Source organism: Genypterus blacodes, unplaced genomic scaffold (genome assembly GCF_046128005.1).
Source record: "Genypterus blacodes isolate CSIRO-AG114 ecotype Tasmania unplaced genomic scaffold, CSIRO-AGI_Gbla_v1 ptg000265l_1, whole genome shotgun sequence".
NCBI classification, from domain to species: Eukaryota; Metazoa; Chordata; class Actinopteri; order Ophidiiformes; family Ophidiidae; genus Genypterus; species Genypterus blacodes.
Genome location: NW_027467057.1, coordinates 72,501 through 90,000, shown reverse-complemented (window position 1 = coordinate 90,000; position 17,500 = coordinate 72,501). Strand labels below are relative to the sequence as shown.

Sequence of the window (17,500 nt, the reverse complement as noted above, 5' to 3'; positions counted from 1 at the left end):
TATAATAAACACAACAACTGTCTTGGAAGCTGAAAACAGCTCAGTGGAGCTTTGGCGTGTTGTGAGCAGAATGCAGCGGCTCACTCTGCTGTAACGTGTTTGAGGGTGAGTGACAGGAAGTTAAACTCACCTGTTGGCTGTGTTTCAGGATCCGCCTGAGGCCTCGGGTCCTGAGGGACGTGTCGGTGAGCGACACCCGGACCACCGTGCAGGGGACGGAAATCAGCTTCCCGGTCGGCATCGCACCGACTGCCTTTCACTGCCTGGCGTGGCACGAGGGCGAGGTGGCCACGGCCCGCGGTGAGGACGCTGTGCATGATCACTCAGCATAATCTCCACTCTGCTCCACACTGAGGAGCCTCTGGGGTATCCTGTAAGCAATGAGGGACACGAGAACGAGGGAGCGAGGAGGCCAACATGAAGGGAAACTTAGGAAAAAAAAAAAAAAATGAACGCCTTTATTTGCAGACGATCCGGTTCAGAGATGAGGGGCAGTAAACTGTGAGTGAAGGGTTTAAGTCCCTCTGTTCAGCAAATGGATGTTGGCTGTCATGCTGGATTCCCACAGCAAAGCAGGAAGGAGGTATTCCCAGCTGGGAACGCCTGTGTTCCCCGTCACACCCGTGCTGCAGGGGTGCAGAGATGTTTACATGGACCTTGTTTATGTTCAGAGACGGTGTTCTTCCTGTTTTGTTTCCACAGCCACAGACGCGCTGGACACCTGCTACATCACCAGCACCTACTCCACCTGCTCAGTGGAGGAGATCGTGGCCGCCGCTCCTAACGGCTACCGCTGGTTCCAGCTGTACGTGTACCGGGACCGCAAGCTGTCGGAGCAGATCGTGCACCGCGTCGAGGCGCTGGGCTACAAGGCCCTGGTCCTCACCGTGGACGTGCCGTACACCGGAAAGCGCCGCGATGACATACGCAACCAGTTCAAGCTGCCGCCACATCTCAAGGTCAAGAACTTTGAAGGAATGTTCCAGGTAGGTGAATGTGTTTACAGATGGTACAAAAAAGTCAACACGTGTAGAAAAAGAACACGTGGGACAAATCTGTGCTGTACCTTCAGCAAACGGCTACAGGCTCAGAGGAGTACGGCATTCCTGCCAACTCCTTGGACCCGTCCATCAGCTGGAAGGATGTTTACTGGCTGCAGTCCATCACCCGCCTGCCAATCATCATCAAGGGCATCCTGACCAAGGAAGACGCAGAGCTGGCGGTGGAACACGGCGTCCAGGGCATCATCGTGTCCAACCACGGGGGGAGACAGCTGGACGGCGGCCCGGCCTCGGTACGTACCGGCCAATTCTGGGGTCTGACACCAAGTGGACAGATTTGTATCCTGTGACTGACAGATTGAGCCTGGATCACTGTGGAGCCATGAGCCTTCCTCATCGTCTTCCTCTTTCCTCACAGATCGACGCGCTGTCAGAGATCGTGGACACGGTTCAGGGCAGGATGGAGGTCTATGTGGACGGAGGCATCAGGACAGGAAGTGACGTGTTGAAGGCGCTGGCGCTGGGAGCAAAGTGTGTGTTCATTGGCCGGCCGGCAGTGTGGGGCCTCGCTTACAAGGTAGTGTGTGTGTGTGTGTGTGTGTGTGTGTGTGTGTGTGTGTGTGTGTGTGTGTGTGTGTGTGTGTGTGTGTGTGTGTGTGTCATCATTTCAGTCAAATGTCCCTCTGATCTTTCAGGGGGAGGAAGGCCTGAAGGAAGTCCTGCAAATCTTAAACGATGAGTTCCGTCTGTCCATGGCGTTATCAGGCGAGCAAGCGACGTCACCGCACCATCCTCACATCTGTGTGTTTGTCCTATCACCTCACTTCAATGCTCCGTGTTCCTGTTTCTTGTCTTCTCCAGGTTGCAGGAATGTGGCTGAAATCACCAGGAACCTCATTCAGCTGTCCAAACTCTGAGGCACCAGCAGGGGGCAGCACCGACTCAGACCAGCTGATCAGCCTCCAGTATGTTCATACAGCAGGCTCTCTGCGTTCACACAACAAGACTGTCTAGATGGCCCACTACCAGAATGTGTGAGTGTGTAGAGGGGAGGGGAGGAGGGGAGGCTGTGGGGTCAGAGGTCAGAGAGCCTGTGGGGTCAGAGGGCCTGTGAGCTTTGTGGCAGATACAGGAAGTGGCTGTGTTTTGGCCTGTGAAGCCTTTGGGGAGGCCTGTATGTGATATTGGACGATACAAAGCTACAAAGTGATGGAGGAAGTGTTCATGAGAGCTGTGGAGCAGATCCACTGTGGTCTGTGAGGATGCTTGTGTGTGAATAAAGACCTGCTGAGAGCCTCATCGCCTTATTCTTCTCTCCTAACTCGTGGTTTTGCGTTCAACAACATTTCAGCAATGAGGGAGGAATCCTAACAGCTCTGTGTTAACGTCTGACTCACACTCACACTCTGACCTGCATGTAGTCAGGGTCTCTGTCTGCGTGGGCCTGAAGAAACGGGCTGTTTTCACTCAGCGTGAACAGCAGGATCTGGGACTTTCAAAGCACCGCACAGGTTTGAACATAGAAGCTTTTACATTTGTCTCAGTAGAGTGAGGCAGACGGAGACGCTCTGCTGAAACAAGCAGAGAGTTTCACAGGAAGAAGGACGAAGCACCGCCACAGATCAGACTCAGCCACAAAGCCACAGCTAAAGGTCAAACACTTGCTCTGCTCTTTTCACATCTGATGAGAATCAACTTGTTTTCTATGTTTAGCCAATAAAAGAAGAGAAAAGTTCAAACTAATGAATGATAAACATGATCAACCAATAGAGGCTTCAGTTGTTGCAGGATTTCCTCAGTTATAAATCAGAAAACCTGATCCACAGAAACAATTAGAACTCAAAGGGTCCAGGTACCTGAGACCTGAACACCGAAAACCTGCAGAAGGTTTTGTTTCACTTATGACGAGCGGGAAGCTGCAACATGCGGAAAGACTAGACGAGAGAAAGAGAAGTAGCACAGGAAGTGAGCAAGGTCTCGGTTAAGGCGAAGAAACGTTGAAGCTCACCCAGATGCTTCCAGCTGCTGCAGTGCAGACGACGTCCTGCTGCCTTCCTCTGTGAGCTGAGTGCTGCTGTGGCTGACAGGCTGGAGGGAGGCCTGGGATCAAGCCTGTGGAGGAGGATTTCTTCCAGGTAGGTGGCAGCTCCAGATCCATGCGGTCCACCTGCCGGAGCACGGCAGGGTCAGAGGACTCGTTTCTGAGCCTCCTTGCTCCTTCCTTGGCTCGGTTTAAGCCCTCGCAGGTCTCAGCTGTTACAAACATGACAGATACAACCGGTGTTCGTCAGATAGGATCAATATCTGGATCTGGGCAGATTAGTACCAGAGCACAGATGATCACAGATTAGAGCTCAGACCAGAGAACGATCTGATTCCTGGAGCCTGGTTCAAGTTTGTTTATCTCAAAGAAACCAAAGTCACTGTTTCAGAGGAACGTTTTCTGATGGAATGTCCTCCAGACGACCTTCACACTCGGTCTTATCTGTCCGTCTGTGGCTCATATTTTCTAGAAATCTGGAGAAAATGAGAGATTAAGATTTAGAGCTAGTTTAAAATGTAAACAAGTCTTTTCTCACCCAAGTCTCAACCAGATGAGTTTATGGTTTCATTAACGACACATATGAACTCCTTGACTCCTCTGCAGGGTCTAAACATTAAGACCTAACACCTTCTCCTCTCCTCTCCACCTAGGAGGTCTCAGCGTAACAACAGTCCTCAACCTCAAGAGGGAGATCAGATGGGGTAAGGATCAGATTCCATTACCTGATTTCATATGTGAGGCTTGTTGACATAACAGGAGTGAGATGAAGATGTGGAGTCCATGGATGGAAGCAGTCTGGGGTCAGAGCGAGGAGCTCCATCAGCACAGAGCTCAGACTTGACCCGCTGCCCTCTGGACGCCTCCCTGGGGATGTGATCCACCAATATCCAACTTAGAGGAGAACCAGAACACGCTGGAGGAGTTACAGAGCCCGTCTGGCCTGTGAAGACCTCAGGAGGCCTCAGGGGAGCGGAGGAGAGGAACATCTGGCCACTTTGCTTAGCCAGATATGTGATGGAGTAAAGGACACGCCCCTCTTAATCTATGTTCTAACCCCTCCCCTTTAGTGGCAGCGGAGACGACAACATCCCGGGGAGGCTGAGTCGCAGGCTGTCTCGCCTGAGCGGCAGACATCAGAGACCAGACAGACCTGCTGCTGCTGCACCCCTCAGACCTACTCAGGGTGGGTACCATCTGAACAAGAAGACCCTAATGAGGTGGAATGAGGGGTCATGAGAGGTCATGAGAGGTCATGAGAGGTCATGAGAGGTCATGGGAGGTCATGGGAGGTCATGAGAGGTCATGGGAGGTCATGGGAGGTCATGAGACTAATCAGCTGTTTGGGTTTGTAGATGACAGAGCTCCTGAACCTCCTCCAGCTCCCGCACCTCCTCCAGCTCCCGCACCTCCTCCGGCTCTGGCCGCAGCCGCACGTGATCCCACCCCCGCCCCGCTTGAGGTCCCTCAACCCCCAAACAGGACCCTGAAGCCCCAGCTGCCCCCCCGGCCGCTGTCCAAGGAGTTCAGCAGCAGTGAGCATGGAGCTGCTGTGTTGCAGGTGCAGCACATTTACACTCACTCACTCCAGCCACATGCAGAGCGTCATGTCATGTATGTCAGCCAGGGTTAGCTTACATGAGGAACGCCGGGTCGTCTTCCTGTATCTGTTGTGTCTAAGGTTTACATTAAAGGCGTATAAACGTCACAGAGGCTGCTCATCATACTAATATTTGGGATTTTTCCTCAAAGGGCTTGGAGACGTTCCGGGCAGATGAGACCCTCTGTGACGTCTTCCTGTCCCCTGGTGACAGCACGCAGGTCTTCCCAGCCCACAGGGTCATCATGGCCTCAGCCTCAGACTACTTCAAAGCCATGTTCACTGGTGAGGAGCTGAACTACACCCTTAAGACTTAACCGCTCTGCCTTTCACTCTCACGTAAACACGGGTAGGAGAAAAGAGGAAGTGAGAAGTGAGACTGTGGCCTCAGTTCTGCATTTCACTTCTCCCTCACTTTAAGGACCAAACTCCAGTCATCATGAGACACAGGTTTATGCCTATGTGCTGTTTGTCTTTACAGCATCAATCTATCATCACACACACACACACACACACACACACACACACTCAGACCCTCATAAATCCCTTTGTGTTTATGTTCTTGCTCTTCCTGTTCAGGAGGCATGAAGGAGCAGGAGATGAGAGAGATAAAGCTGCACGGCGTCACCACAGCAGGTTTAAAGAACATCATAGAGTTCATCTACACGTCCAGGGTGCGACTCAACATCTCCACCCTGCAGGACACGCTGGAGGCGGCCAACTTCCTGCAGGTTCTGCCTGTCCTGAGGTTCTGTAATCAGCTGTTAAGCAGCGAGGTGAGAGGCTTTGACTCCACACAACACAGGATCCTGCATAATGACATCAGTGGAAAGTGAGGATATTAGATGGTGGAAGATCTTCACTGTCACTCCAGCGTTCATTTGGCTCTCACATGTGCCTGCTGGAAGAAAAGCAAGTAGAGGAAACAGTTTAGGGAATGCTGCTTATCTTCCTGTGTATTTGTGGTGCAGCTCACGATTGATAACTGTGTGGAGGTGGAGCACATCGCAGCTGACCTGCTGCTAGAAGACGTTCAGCAGAACATAGGTGAGGAAGGTTTAACTCATCTACCAGAGATCCATGATAACATGCAGAGGGTTCAGGGTCAAAGGTCAGAGGTCAACATATTAGTATGTATCTAAACTTCATGTAGAGGAGCTTTAGATGACACGTGTTCATGGATCCATAAGGGTCCATTAGAGACCTACAGACCTGAAGAGGAGAAGAACATCTACACAATAACTTACCAGCAAAGACATAAACATCAGTGAGCGAGTTCAGAATGAGACAATTTCCCCACAGATCATTTCATTGAGTAAAACTCCTCAGGCTTTAAAGTTGATCCTTCTTCTTCTCAAAACTAGGAAGGTTTCTGAGCCAGAACCTGGCAGCTCTGGTGCAGAGCGAGCGCTACCTGCAGCTGTCTGAGACCAGCCTGGTCCACATTCTGGCCAGTAACACTCTGCAGGGCTTCTCTGAGATGGAGCTGTACCACCTGGTCAGGGCCTGGCTGGACCACGACAGAGACAAGCGCCACTCTTCTCTCTACGCTCTGATGCGTCACATTCGCTTCCCATTGATGAGCCCCAGTGAGCTGATACAGATCTCCCAGGAGGATGAAGAGGGGGGAAACCCCTTGATGCGCTCTGAGACGGCCTGCGTGAACCTCCTGCTGGAGGCCAGCAACTACCAGATGATGCCGTTCCTGCAGCCCGCCCTGCAGAGCCAGCGGACGCAGATCCGCTCGGACACCACTCACATTCTAGCTCTAGGTGGCGTAATGCGACAGCAGCTGGTGGTGAGCCGGGAGCTGAGGCTGTATGATGAGAAAAGTGGTCACTGGAGGGCGCTACGACCCATGGAGGTCCCACGGTACCAGCATGGCGTGGCTCTGCTGGGAGGCTTTCTCTTCATTGTTGGAGGTCAGTGACCAAGACAATGAGTTGTTGATGAGTTGGATGATGATGATGATGATGATGCGCGTCTTCAGTTTTGTGATGATGTCTTGTATGTTGACCCCTACAGGTCAGAGCACCTATGACACCAAGGGGAAGACGGCCATCGACAGCGCCTACAGATACGACCCGCGCTTTGACACGTGGATCCAGATCGCCTCACTCAACGAGAAGAGGACCTTCTTCCACCTCAGCGCTCTGAAAGGAAAACTCTTTGCCGTCGGTGGGAGGAACACCTCAGGAGAGATCGGTGAGCGTAACCACCGGGCCTGCGCCGCTTAGAATGCTCGTTTAGATGCAACACAAGTCATTTAATGAAGCAGTTTAAAACGTGAGTGCGTGAGATGAAGTGTGTGTTTGTGCTGTGTGACTGCAGACACGGTGGAGTGCTACAACCTGAGGAAGAACGAGTGGACGTTTGTGACCAACATGATGGAGCCTCACTACGGACACGCAGGGACGGTTCACGGGGACCTCATGTACATCTCAGGTCAGTGAGCAACGAGTCCTCATCCAACCCAAAGCTGACTCCACAGCTACTCTGCCCCCTTTGGGACATTTGTCTTTTACATAAACGGCATAAATAAAGTACCATAAATACCATTCAGAATAAGAAGCAAACCTTTACGGACTGTTAAGGACCTTCAGGGACCTTCAGGGACCTTTAGGGACCTTAAGGGACCTTTGACTGTTCCATTCCTGCACTGGTAGAATGGTTCCCATCTCCACTTTACCTGTGGGAACATTCAGCCGCTCAGCGTCTCAGCTCTCAGCTTGATTAGCTCCTCCTCATGATGAAGAGGGATTTGCTATGATGATAAAGCCGACGCTCATCATGCAACATCTTCCTGCAACTCTAAGTTCCAGTTTTGACGCCGTGAATAGCGAGCTGCCTCAGTTGACCTTTTTGAAACCACTTCCTGTTTTGCAGCAGCTTTATTTGCAGCGTTTTATTTCTGACATTGCGGGGTTCCTTAGCAACCTTGGACAGGAAACTGCTGCTCATGTTGCGAGCACAGGCGGAGGATTTACATGTGGGGTTGAGAACGCAGGAAACCTTCAGACCCACAGCGGAAAAGGGCCAGAACTCAATTTGACAAGGTTTAAACCCAGCACCCCCCACAGAGCGGAGCAGCTTACACACACTCCACAAGCTCCCTCCTGTCAATCAAGTCAATAATAACGGCAAGACAGAAAGTCTGCTTCTATACACACATGTGAATGCTTTCAAGAAAACTCAAAATGATATCATTCAGGTTACTATGGAGGTTTAGAAGGTCAGGAGGTCAGAGGATGAAGGTCAGAGGATGAAGGTCAGATGTAGACAGAGATGCAGGTTTTGGTCGTTGTGTTTGGCCTTGGTTGTTGACTTCAGTAGAGTCTGCAGTAGAGACGTTGTCCAGCATGGCAGGACTGCTGCTGACTCTGCTGTTCCCTTTCCTCTCGTCACACAGGCGGCATCACCCGTGACACCTTCCAGAAGGAGCTTTGGTGTTACGACCCCTCCACCGACGCGTGGAGTCAGCGTGCTGACATGATGGATCTGCGCGGGCTGCACTGCATGTGCACCGCGGGCGAGCGCCTCTACGTCATGGGAGGGAATCATTTCCGGGGCAGCAGCGACTACGACGACGTCCTGGGCTGCGAGTACTACAGCCCCAAGACAGACCAGTGGACGGGGGTGGCGTCCATGCCCCGGGGTCAGAGCGACGTGGGCGTGACGGTGTTTGACGGGCAGATCTACGTGGTGGGGGGGTACTCCTGGAACAGCAGGTGCATGGTGGACATCGTGCAGCGATACGATCCAGAGCAGGACGTGTGGGACAGGGTGTTCAACGTCCTGGAGCCCCTGGGGGGGATCCGGGCCTGTACCATGACCGTGCACCTGCCTGAGGGGTCTGTGGACGAGGCTCAGATACAAGAGTGTCCCCTGCCCCCCGCCAAAGACTGACAGGACGCCCTGATTCAGCCAGGAGGGGGGCGGTGGGATAAGAGGGCCGTTGAAGTCAGGAGCTGTGGCTTTGGCAGCTTGACAAAAATCTCCCTCATTTACATCTGATTGAGCTCACTGACTTGTTTTGTTGTAAGATGTAACATTCTGGAGACATCTGGAGTCCACCTGAAGTCCCCAGGCCTTTGAATGGACTCACATGGAAGCAAAGTACACAGATAGAAGTTCTGCCCTCCATCTCCTGGATTCATGAATAGAACTGTGTTATGCTCTAGTGAAGCCAACGCCTCGTCACATCTATGATCTTCTGATGTGGTTCAGGGTCAAAGGTCAGTGGTCCATTCAAAGACCTACAGATCAGATACCTCCACGCTAAACATCTCCAGAATGACACAACTTACAACAAAGCAACAACATTGACCCACTTGTCATGTCAGACATTTGATTACTTCTCTGTAAGTAAATTATGGCTTTTGCTCCCATCTATTGGTGACCAGTAGGAAGTGCACCTTGGTGTGCAACCAGCTGAGGGTGGAGATGAACAATCCAACCTTCAGCTCCATCAGCAGATCACCAGCTTTGAAATGCTGAATTTTCTCATTCTGTCATGAGGGGAAATCACTTCTTATGTATTTATGCTCCGATGCTCCGATGCTCCGATGCTCCGATGCTCCGCTGCTCCGATGCTCCGATGCTCCGCTGCTCCTGCTGCACTTCATGGGTTTGAAATAAAAAATAAAATGGCTCAACTTTTCATCTTTATCTCAGAATATCAACAAAAATGCAACTCTCATTCATCACACCCACACACCCACACACCCACACACACACACACAAACACACACACACACACAGAGAGTGATGGTGAAAGCAGCCTTGGCTCTTCTCCCTTCACTCTCCAGATAAGACCGCAGACGATAAGCAGCCCAGATGTCAAGGACCAAACAAAGAGACAGACTGTCTCACTCCTGAACACCTTCCAGCACCGGCGTCACAGCGTCTGACCACACCCTCTACCCCAAAGACAACAGGGCGACATGTCTAACGCCCACATGGGGAAGGACATCAAACCCCAGCTCTCATCTTCAGTCAGGCTCAGTCTGAAAGAGCGACATGTCTCTGAAAGGGGAAGTGTGTGTGGTGACGGGGGCCTGCGGCTTCTTGGGACAGAGGCTGGTGAGACTGCTGCTGGACGAGGAGGACATGGCCGAGGTCCGACTGCTGGACAAACACGTCCAACCTCAACTCCTGCAGAACCTACAGGGTAAAACCTGAAGTACCTGAAGACTCTGGTTTAGACATTTAGCTCTCTAGAGCCCAGAGGGGCTTCATGGTCGTCTCTCAGTCATTTCTTTAGTTATATACTCAACATTGTACTTTTATATTTGCAAACCTGGACACCACAGAAAGGATTTGTGTTTTTTTTAGCTTTTTTAAAATGTATTTTTCCAACCAAGCTGTCTCTGTAGATGTTTGATGTTAAACTTCTCTTCTCTTGTTTGTTTGTGTTAAGATTTCTTTTATTCCAGCTTTCTTTTAATTGAGATTCAGTTTCAAAGTGAATCCATCTGAACAGAGTGACTCAGATCACTGAGCTGATAGTTTGGCGGACAGCGTCTCCGTCTTCATGTCCTTGTCAGAGTCACACTTGAGCCTGAGCCTGAGCGTGCTGCTGTGTGTCTTCCTGTCTGTCAGAGAGCAGAGGGGACACCCAGCTGAGTGTCTTTGAGGGGGACATCAGGGACGGGGACTTTGTGAGGAGAGCCTGTCGAGGGGCGTCGCTCGTCTTCCACATCGCCTCCCTCATCGATGTCATAGGCGTGGTGGAGTACAGCGAGCTGCACGCCGTCAACGTCAGAGGTATCACACACAGCTCTGTAGCCACTGTGACGGGTCAAAGGTCACCTGTGTGTGTGCGTGTGTGTGCGTGTGTGTGCGTGTGTGTGCCTGTGTGTGCGTCTGTGCGTGTGCGTGTGATCATATCAGCACATAAACATGTGACCTCACCTTCATCTTTGCTGTCCAGGGACACAGATGCTTCTGGAGGCGTGTATCCAGGAGAACGTGGCGTCCTTCATCTACACCAGCAGCCTGGAGGTGGCAGGTCCAAACCCCAGGGGTGACCCCATCGTCAACGGTAACGAGGACACAGTATATGAGTGCACCCTGAAATTTGCCTACAGTCAGACCAAGAAGGAGGCGGAGCAGAGGACCCTGCAGGCCCACGGCGAGGTGCTGCAGAACGGGGGCCGGCTGGCCACCTGTGCCCTCAGACCCATGTACATCTACGGGGAGGGCTGCCGCTTCCTGCTGGGCCACATGGCTGACGGGATCCGAAACAGAGACGTTCTGTTACGGATGTCGGCGCCGGAGGCCCGTGTGAACCCCGTGTACGTGGGCAACGTGGCTCTGGCTCACCTGCAGGCCGCCCGCAGCCTCAGAGGTCCAGAGAGAAGATCTGCCGTCGGAGGGAAGTTCTACTACATTTCTGACGACACGCCGCCCGTGAGTTATTCAGACTTTAACCACGTGGTGATGTCGCCTCTGGGCTTCAGCATCCAGGCCAAGCCCCGCCTGCCCCTCCGGCTCCTCTACCTGCTCTGCTTCTTGTTGGAGCTCCTGTGCGCGATGCTCCGCCCTTTCAAACGCGTCGTCCCTCCGGTCAACCGGCAGCTCCTCACCATGCTCAACACGCCGTTCAGCTTTTCCTACCAGCGAGCCAAGAGGGACCTGGGATACGAGCCCGGACACACCTGGGAGGAATCCCGCCGAGGCACCGTCCGCTGGCTCGCCTCCCAGCTGCCGAGGGAGAGGGAGAGACTGATGTGTAAACAATAAAGCTGTTACCATGACAACAAGCCAATTTTAACTACGTGAAAGCTTTCTGATTTGTCAAGCAAGTCAAACAGATTAAACACAAAGATTCTGAGTGTTCTCCTCTTCCCTCTGATTGTATCTCAGACATGTGAGCTCAGTGTGATGAGATTAAATTCTTCACTCGGCTCTGATCCAGTTCACTTTGTTCAGATCTGTGAGTTTGCTGCTGGTGTTTGTAATGTTTGAGGTCAAAATATAGAAGAATAAAAACTGCAGAACAGAAACATGAAGGTGTTCTGCTTCTTCTTCTTCCTCCTCTGACTCGTCTTCATGCTCTATTACAGGCAGCGTGACTTCATCCTACAGAAACACATCAACTTGTGCTGAACTGGCCTGAAAGCTTGGTTCTGATTGGTCCACACTTAAAGCATCGTCACGTAAACGTCAGCATGTATCCTGACAGCTCATCCTCAGCTTCATTAAATGGGTCAGAACACAACACTGGCTCTGATTGGCCGGTGTGAGACGAGGTCCAGGTGAGTACTTTTGACCAATCAGAACCAAGAACATAAGGGCCCCGTTTTCACTCACTGCACACAGTAGAGGTGCAACAGTTTCTGCACTTTAAAGCCTTGAAAAGCCTGCGTCTCCATGCAGCGTGAGCTCAAACCTACAGCACAGACAAACTACAGAGCAACCAAACTACGCTGCTGGAAAGATCAATGAGCACATGATTGATCTGCCACAGACACAACAGTGTGACCCCTCCACACACACACACACACACACACACACACACACACAGACACACACACACACACACACTCACACACACACAGACACACACACACACACACACACTCACACACAGACACACACATACACACACACACACACACACACACAATGATGCTCCCCACACACACACACACACACACACACACACACATACACACACACACACACCCACACACACTCACACACTGATGCTTCCCCCCCACACACACTGATGCTTCCCCCACACACACACACTGCTGCTCCCCCCCCCCCCCACACACACACACCCACACGCACACACTGATACTTCCCCCCCCACACACTGATGCTCCCCCCCCACACACACACACACCCACACACACACAGGAGGGCAGCGCGGCCAGAGTCCAGCACTTTAAACAAACAGCCATTGAATACCAATGAGGTCATGGATTCACTGGCTGGCAGCTTCAAGCGCTCGTCTGACCAGCAGAGTTGAAACAGACGGGAGGCGCAGGCTGAGGAAGAGGATGTGGGAACAGGAGGAAGAGTCTGCTCCACATACTTCAGCTGTACGTGGAAGTTGATCACAAACGCGCCTCAGAGAAGGAATAAGCCGCCGCCGTTTGCTGGACTGTAGCAGCTTTGTGTGTGTGTGTGTGTGTGTGTTCCTGAGCGGCTGTGGTCAGGCTGAGACCGCGTGAGATCTGCCTCCACCAGGCTGAGGCTAAGCAGCTCAGCTGAGCCTGCTCACTCAGGCCTGACGATGGAACACAAAGCCGTCCTGCTCACTCTGCTCCTTTACATCACAGCAGCAGCCGGAGGTGAGTTCCTCTGTCTAAACTATTCAAGCTCGTGCGGACGATTTCTCTGTGATTATGCAGATTATAACCAAACTGTCCTCCAAGCACGACGTACCACTAAGGTTTATATGTTTATATGTTTATATGCTTGTTTAAAGAGCTTTGATAATAAGTTATAAAACTCAAAACCTCCACACTGACGCATATAGAGAACAACCAGACAAAGAGGATGTGATCTGATCCGAAGGCTCTGACCTTTGACCCGAACCCTCTGTATGTTGTCACGGATCTCTATCCTATAGTAACTCTGACCTTTGACCCTGAACCCTTTGTATGTTGTCACAGATCTCTATCCTATAGTAACTCTGACCTTTGACCCTGAACCCTTTGTATGTTGTCACGGATCTCTATCCTATAGTAACTCTGACCTTTGACCCTGAACCCTCTGTATGTTGTCACGGATCTCTATCCTATAGTAACTCTGACCTTTGACCCTGAACCCTCTGTATGTTGTCACGGATCTCTATCCTATAGTAACTCTGACCTTTGACCCTGAACCCTCTGTATGTTGTCACGGATCTCTATCCTATAGTAACTCTGACCTTTGACCCTGAACCCTCTGTATGTTGTCACGGATCTCTATCCTATAGTAACGCTGACCTTTGACCCTGAACCCTCTGTATGTTGTCACGGATCTCTATCCTATAGTAACTCTGACCTTTGACCCTAAACCCTCTGTATGTCACGGATCTCTATCCTATAGTAACTCTGACCTTTGACCCTGAACCCTCTGTATGTCACGGATCTCTATCCTATAGTAACTCTGACCTTTGACCCTGAACCCTCGGTATGTTGTCACGGATCTCTATCCTATAGTAACTCTGACCTTTGACCCTGAACCCTCTGTATGTCACGGATCTCTATCCTATAGTAACTCTGACCTTTGACCCTGAACCCTCTGTATGTTACGGATCTCTATCCTATAGTACCTTCCGGGTCCCTCTCTCATCAGTCTGCAGCTGGTGTGTTGTCTCATGTTGTGCAGACGTACATGCAGGGCGTCAGGTTAGCGTATCTCCTCTCCTTCCACCCGAGCAGATGTGGAGGAGGAGTGTGCCGACCTGAACAGCAACACGTGGCAGGAGTACCGTCAGCAGGGCCTCCAGCTGCAGGTCCAGTACCTCCTGCTCACCAGGATAAACATGGACTGCGCCCGAACGTTCAGCCAGGAGACTCTCACCAGGTCAAAGCACGCCTCCCTCTTCAACGCCTCCCGCCCCACCAAGGTCATCATCCATGGCTACAGGTGAGCTAATGCTAACAACACACAGTCAGGCGGAAGTTTAAGAGGATCTGCTCTTTGTCAGAATGAAACCAGAAACCACTACAAACTCAAAGCCCTCAAGTTTCCATTCACATTCTGTACACGTTGGTTTTGGTGACCAGAACAGAAGATAAAGAAGGAAAATGTGTCTTAGGTGGTTACACGCCGTCTACAGGTGACAACACTGTCATTATACTAAATGGATCTCTCCTCCATCCTTCCCTCACTTCCTCTCCTCTCACCTGACCCCGCCCCCCCCTGCAGGGCCCTGGGCAGTAAGCCGTCCTGGGTAAAGGAGCTGGCCCGGGCCCTGCTGCTGGCCCAGGATGTGAACGTGGTGGTGGTGGACTGGGTCTACGGGGCCTCCTTCGCCTACAACCTGGCGGTGGAGAACTACAAGGAAGTGGCAGTTCAGATCTCCATCCTCATCAACCAGCTGCAGGTGAGACCCGTTACCGCCCCTCTCAAACCCTGATGTTAGAACTTAGTCTCCGTGTGAGCCTGGGGGTCACATGATGAACCTGATGACTGAGGTGGAGCTGCTCTGCCCACAGAAACATGGAAGTGAACTGGGCTCCTTCCACTTCATCGGGGTCAGTCTGGGGGCGCACGTCGCCGGCTTCGTGGGGACTCTGTTTGAGGGCAAGATAGGACGGATCACAGGTGAGGACACACACACACACACACACACACACACACACACACACACACACACACACACACACACACATCAGTGCTATATTGAGAGTATTTGAGGTTTGAGGTTGGTTTCCACATAAATGCATCAGTAAACCAACCCATGAAGCTGTTCTGCTGCACACACACACACACACACACACACACACACACACACACACACACACACACACACACACACGCAGGCAGCCTCTGTGGTCTCAGGCTGACCTTGGCGGTTGAGCAAGGCTCTCCAGAAGAACAACAGCACTTTGATAAGAGTGCCACCCAACCCAAACTAACACAATGAAGCACTGTTCACGGCTTTCTATCTGCTGCTGCTGTCTGAGTGGAGAGGCTCCACACACACACACACACACACACACACACACACACACACACACACACACACACAAACAAAAACACACACACGCTGCAAGGGATCAACAACTGGAGCACATTAAGATTCATTCTCCAGAGAACAATGACTTCATAAGCTGAAAGCTGGTTGAACAATATTGGTGACAACAAGATCACAGCAGGTTCTGAGGTTTCATCCTCATAGATGCTTCCAAGTAGACGCCATTAAACACTGTTAGGTTCGTTTCCTTCAAAGGAAATAGCAACAAGAGGACAACAAGAGGTCATGTGAGGTCATGTGAGGTCTCGTTAGCTGGAACAAGAACTCACGTGAATGAAAGATGCAAACACAGTGCACATAACACACCCAGACAGTGACATCATGCTCATCACTTCAAATGGTGCAGGAGTGGACATGAAGAAGAAAACATCCATCATATGTCTGAGTTTGCTTTCCCCCTGCACTATAAGAACAAGCAGAACAATAAGAACCATAAGAACCGTGACAAAATGAAGCTTAGATCATAAGTGAGGCACAGAAACTCTTCCTGTAAGTGATGGACATCTGCTCTACCTTCTGACCCCTCTGTCCAGGTCTGGATCCTGCTGGGCCCATGTTTAAAGGAGCCGACCCCTTTGACCGGCTGGACCCCTCTGACGCTCAGTTTGTTGACGCCATCCACACCGACTCAGACCGTGAGGCTTTACGTCACCTAATGATGATGTCACCTTCTCTTACACATGCATACATCTAACACATGAGGTTTCTCAGCTGTGCTCTCCATGTTGGTGGAGTCCAGGTACAGGGTTTGATCCAAACCGGGTTCAATGCGCTCTGGATGGACAAATCTTCAGGCAGCGTGTCCCGGCTCCAACTCACCTGGTTTGTGTTTGCGTTCATGTCCACTTGTTTCTTCTCTTCACTGTCATTGTAACGTTTTTGAGAGGGAGCAGGAGCAAGCAAACATCTCCAAAGGGTCTGAGGCTGAGACCCTGGTGACACAGGGCTGATTAGGAAACAGGGCTCAGCTGTGGGGAGGCTCAGCGGGGACAGCTGGTGGACAGGTGGCAAATGGCAGCTGAGTGAGAGCCTCCACCTTTCTATCTTCTCCCTCAGATTTCGGCATCTCCATCCCTGTGGGCCACGTGGACTTCTACCTGAACGGAGGGAAGGACCAGACCGGATGTGCTCGCTCCAGGTTTCCCTCCAGTAAGAGGACTTTAGAGGTTTAGGAGTTCAGATAATAAACAACAACCAACCCTGAGTGTGGCTCTGAGCTGATTCAAACACAGACTGGATCACTGAGCCTCCTCTTCATTCCCCTGTGAGCTCGCAGGCACAGACACTTGTGATCTTGACCTTTGACCCGTCTGAAAACAAACTGATGACAAGTTTGTTCCAAATCTGATAAAAACTGTTTGCTTTATCGATGTGACGCAAACAAACAGCTGACTCTGCTGCAGCGCGGTGACAGGAGAGGCCGCCTGTTCATCACCACGGCAACACTTCACCTTGAGTAGATGCAGGAAAAGCTCATATTTGAGACGGCTGACGTAAAGAGAGAGAGAGAGAGAGAGAGAGGGAGGGAGAGAGAGAGAGAGAGACAGGGAGAGAGAGAGAGAGAGAGAGAGACAGGGAGAGAGAGAGAGAGAGAGAGAGAGACAGGGAGAGAGAGAGAGAGAGAGAGAGAGAGAGAGAGAGAGAGAGAGAGACAGGGAGAGAGAGAGAGAGAGAGAGAAAAGATCAAATCTGTGTTTGAACAGGAAACAGAACACACAGTGACCTCAGCGTGACCCCTGACCCTCCCTCAGCTCCTCTGTCTGTTGTCAGTTCTTGTTTACTTTCCAGTGTACGGCTATGTGATCTGCGACCACATGAGGGCGCTGCACGTCTACATCAGCGCGCTGAACGGCTCGTGCGTCTTGACGGGGATCCCCTGCTTCAACTACGACGCCTTCTTGGCGGGGCACTGTGTGGACTGTCAGGGGGTCTTTAAGGGGGTCTGTCCCCGCATAGGTGAGGACACACACACACACACACACACACACACACACACACCTGCAGCAACGAAAAGACACTCGAACAATCAAGACATTATTGTCTTTTTTAAAGAGAAATTAAATGTTATATTTTAATATATATATTATGAATAATTAACTTAGCATTTTATGTTGATGGATGAAGTCTTGATATAGTTATTGACACACACACCCTGT

General features: G+C 51.3%; 4 protein-coding genes across 10 annotated transcripts in view; all 4 read left to right on the top strand.

The window, feature by feature from the left end:
• Positions 1 to 2,300, top strand: part of hao2 (hydroxyacid oxidase 2 (long chain)) — a 4,604-nt gene extending 2,304 nt beyond the window's left edge. For all 6 annotated transcript variants that reach the window (XM_076171695.1, XM_076171694.1, XM_076171692.1 and 3 more), the window contains 6 exons: positions 149 to 300; positions 703 to 986; positions 1,073 to 1,294; positions 1,420 to 1,578; positions 1,697 to 1,766; positions 1,863 to 2,300. In XM_076171695.1, the coding sequence (XP_076027810.1) occupies positions 149 to 300; positions 703 to 986; positions 1,073 to 1,294; positions 1,420 to 1,578; positions 1,697 to 1,766; positions 1,863 to 1,918 (943 nt within the window). In that variant the 3' untranslated portion in view covers positions 1,919 to 2,300. The remainder of the gene's footprint in view (positions 1 to 148; positions 301 to 702; positions 987 to 1,072; positions 1,295 to 1,419; positions 1,579 to 1,696; positions 1,767 to 1,862) is intronic.
• Positions 2,301 to 2,851: 551 nt separating this feature from the next.
• On the top strand, positions 2,852 to 9,293 carry LOC143017078 (kelch-like protein 9). The gene is made up of 11 exons (XM_076171687.1): positions 2,852 to 3,136; positions 3,696 to 3,746; positions 4,113 to 4,228; positions 4,398 to 4,603; positions 4,795 to 4,927; positions 5,222 to 5,418; positions 5,614 to 5,689; positions 6,007 to 6,564; positions 6,668 to 6,847; positions 6,974 to 7,087; positions 8,052 to 9,293. The coding sequence occupies exons 2-11, from the start codon at positions 3,742 to 3,744 to the stop codon at positions 8,546 to 8,548; spliced, it is 2,082 nt and encodes a 693-aa protein (XP_076027802.1). The 5' UTR covers positions 2,852 to 3,136; positions 3,696 to 3,741; the 3' UTR covers positions 8,549 to 9,293.
• A 136-nt stretch (positions 9,294 to 9,429) lies between these two features.
• hsd3b1 (hydroxy-delta-5-steroid dehydrogenase, 3 beta- and steroid delta-isomerase 1) lies at positions 9,430 to 11,644 on the top strand. Its single transcript, XM_076171688.1, has 3 exons — positions 9,430 to 9,812; positions 10,244 to 10,408; positions 10,575 to 11,644. Exons 1-3 carry the CDS (start codon positions 9,662 to 9,664, stop codon positions 11,384 to 11,386), a joined length of 1,128 nt encoding a protein of 375 aa, XP_076027803.1. The 5' UTR covers positions 9,430 to 9,661; the 3' UTR covers positions 11,387 to 11,644.
• Positions 11,645 to 12,550: 906 nt separating this feature from the next.
• The window catches only part of pla1a (phospholipase A1 member A), a 7,039-nt gene continuing 2,089 nt past the window's right edge, over positions 12,551 to 17,500 (top strand). The window contains exons 1-7 of one of the 2 annotated variants that reach the window (XM_076171702.1): positions 12,551 to 12,945; positions 14,023 to 14,230; positions 14,513 to 14,690; positions 14,803 to 14,911; positions 15,878 to 15,979; positions 16,401 to 16,493; positions 17,133 to 17,300. In XM_076171702.1, coding sequence (XP_076027817.1) covers positions 12,888 to 12,945; positions 14,023 to 14,230; positions 14,513 to 14,690; positions 14,803 to 14,911; positions 15,878 to 15,979; positions 16,401 to 16,493; positions 17,133 to 17,300 — 916 coding nt within the window. In that variant the 5' untranslated portion in view covers positions 12,551 to 12,887. Of the gene's footprint in view, positions 12,946 to 14,022; positions 14,231 to 14,512; positions 14,691 to 14,802; positions 14,912 to 15,877; positions 15,980 to 16,400; positions 16,494 to 17,114; positions 17,301 to 17,500 lie in introns of both variants that reach the window. The other variant, XM_076171701.1, reaches the window with a different exon arrangement.